The sequence below is a fragment of the Choloepus didactylus genome, chromosome X (assembly GCF_015220235.1).
Source record: "Choloepus didactylus isolate mChoDid1 chromosome X, mChoDid1.pri, whole genome shotgun sequence".
In the NCBI taxonomy this organism is placed as follows: Eukaryota; Metazoa; Chordata; class Mammalia; order Pilosa; family Megalonychidae; genus Choloepus; species Choloepus didactylus.
In genome coordinates, this window is record NC_051334.1 from 89733730 (window position 1) to 89736326 (window position 2597).

At 32.9% G+C, this 2597-nt stretch overlaps 1 protein-coding gene across 1 annotated transcript; it reads left to right on the forward strand.

The window, feature by feature from the left end:
- The first annotated feature begins 306 nt into the window (after positions 1-306).
- TENT5D (terminal nucleotidyltransferase 5D) lies at positions 307-1479 on the forward strand. Its single transcript, XM_037822216.1, has one exon. It carries the CDS (start codon positions 307-309, stop codon positions 1477-1479), a length of 1173 nt encoding a protein of 390 aa, XP_037678144.1.
- The last annotated feature ends 1118 nt before the right edge of the window (positions 1480-2597 follow it).

Genomic DNA, 2597 nt, shown 5'->3' on the forward strand with positions numbered 1-2597 from the left:
ATCTCACTTATTACATAAACATTACACTTATTACAATTCCAACAAATCCGTGAGAATATCTAGGTTTGCATGCACCAATGTATTTAAAACTTTTGATGTAATCATTGTGGCTTTTATTTAACTTCTAGACCTAAACATGATTGGATACATTGGTAATTTGCTTTCTAGTTTTAGGTTGTTTTTTGTTGAGGATAAATCTCTTTTTAGTTAACTATTTCATGTGCTTTAGGTATAATATTGATTTTTAAATGTTAACATTTGCTCTCAAAATTTTGCTTGAATTCTAGTTGATCTACTGATTTCACAATGTCTGAAAGCAGATTCAGCAATCTCACTTGGGATCAAGTTATTACCCTGGATAAAGTGTTAGATGAAGTAATTCCAATTCATGGAAGGGGGAATTTCCCCACATTGGAGGTAAAACCAAAAGATATCGTTCATATTGTGAAATATCAACTCACAAAGCAAGGAATTATTGTTAAAGATACCCGATTGAATGATTCCACAGCAAGTTACATACTTGCAAGCCATAATGGAATCAGCTATAAAGATCTGAATGTTATTTTTTTTGTTGAACTTTCAAGTGATCAAAAATTTCAAGTTGTTAAGGATGCAGTTCTAGGTTGTCTACTCGACTTTTTACCAAAAGGTGTAAAAAAGGAAAAGATCACCCTAAAGACCATGAAAGAGGCTTATGTACAGAAGATGGTCAAAGTTTGCAATAAGCATGATCGTTGGAGTCTCATCTCTCTTTCAAATAACACTGGGAAGAATGTAGAACTAAAATTTGTGAATTCACTCAGACGACAATTTGAATTCAGTGTTGATTCCTTTCAAATCATTTTGGATTACATGTTAGATTTCTGTAGTGATAAAAGTGCTAAGCTTGTCGAAGAATCTTATCCTGTTGTTGTAGCTGAAAGTATGTATGGAGACTTCCAAGAAGCAATGACACATTTAAAATACAAGCTTATATCTACCAGAAAACCAGAAGAGATCAGAGGTGGTGGCCTTCTGAAGTATAGCAATTTGCTGGTTCGTGACTTCAAGCCAGCTTGTGAAGTGGAAATCAAGACCCTGGAACGTTATATGTGTTCCAGATTCTTCATTGATTTTCCTGATATAGCAGAACAGCAAAAGAAGATTGAATCGTACCTCCACAACCATTTCATAGGTGAAGAAAAGAGCAAGTATGACTACCTTATGACTTTGCGTGGAGTTGTGAATGAAAGCACTGTTTGCCTCATGAGTGATGAAAGAAGACAGACTCTCAACATGATCACCCTAATGGCTTTAAAAGTACTTGGAGAACAGAATATCCTCCCGAATACAGACAATGTAGTTTGCTTTTATCAGCCTACTGCATACTTTTCTGCTGAAGGAAGTTATCCTACTTATTATGTAACATCTGGACCACCACCCATTTTCTTCCAGCCATACCACCCACTGCACTCTCATGTGCCAAATGGTATGGTGTGAAACACACACATGCAACAGAGACTTTGCTTTAATTAAACACCTCTTAAAGCAAGTTTCCAATTTTCATAAAATTCAAAATCTATTTTTATTTTTGTGAAGTTGCCAACTATTTTCCGTCAATTACAGTACATACCATCATAGTAAATGGAATATCATCTGTAAACTGACCATTTTAAATTATTTTCAAATGTTATTGATTAGTTATGACTTTCAAATATCATGGAGCACTTAAAATGATTTTCAAATCTTGCTAATTATAATGACTTCCAAATTTGCTGTGACAAATACATTAGAGATACTTGCACCTTTTATTAAAACATAAAAGAACAGATTCATATTTTAAAATCCAGAGGTGCAGTGAAGACAAGTGCCAGTAATGTTTATATTCAGTCGATATCTCTGTTACCTTCACTTCAGTTTTTCTAGTGCATAACAGCATTGATGAATTTTCAGTATTTAACAGAAATGCCTAATTTCAAAGACAAATTCAGAAGATATTAAAACCCTGGTAAAATGCATTGAATACAAAATCCTGCCATAGTTTGAAGGAACACTGAAAAAGTTGGTTCTGGAAAACACTGGGCATTAGTCATTTCTTCACTATCAAATAAGACATTTAGTTTAATTTGTAGATCTGAAAAATAGTATCCAGCTGTATAACCAATACTGTAACCAGTTATGCAGGTTTCTTAATTTTTTTCCCCTAAATAATTTCAAAAGAATGAAAATGACCAACTCTGAATGTGAAAGCTTTCTATTATCATCTCTTAAAAAAGGAACTCTAAATGGTAAACAAGAAAAAACAGGGTTTTTAACCATAGCATTTACCATTTTTATGACTCATTTGACCAACATTTTAATATTTCTGGAAATATTCAATGTTAGTGAAAATATTTTCATTATCACTAAATTAAGCATTTAAAATAAACATTTGTCTTTACCAAAGACATGCCACTCAAGTGCCACCCATCTGAGGTTTTGTATAACACTATAATTTATTCAGCAGTTGCATTTGTTTACCAGGTATCTGAATATCTACTCATTGCATCAAATATGTTATTAGCAAATTTACCAGTGGGATTAAAAATTTCCTTCCTGTAATGAAGAAAATAATCCAT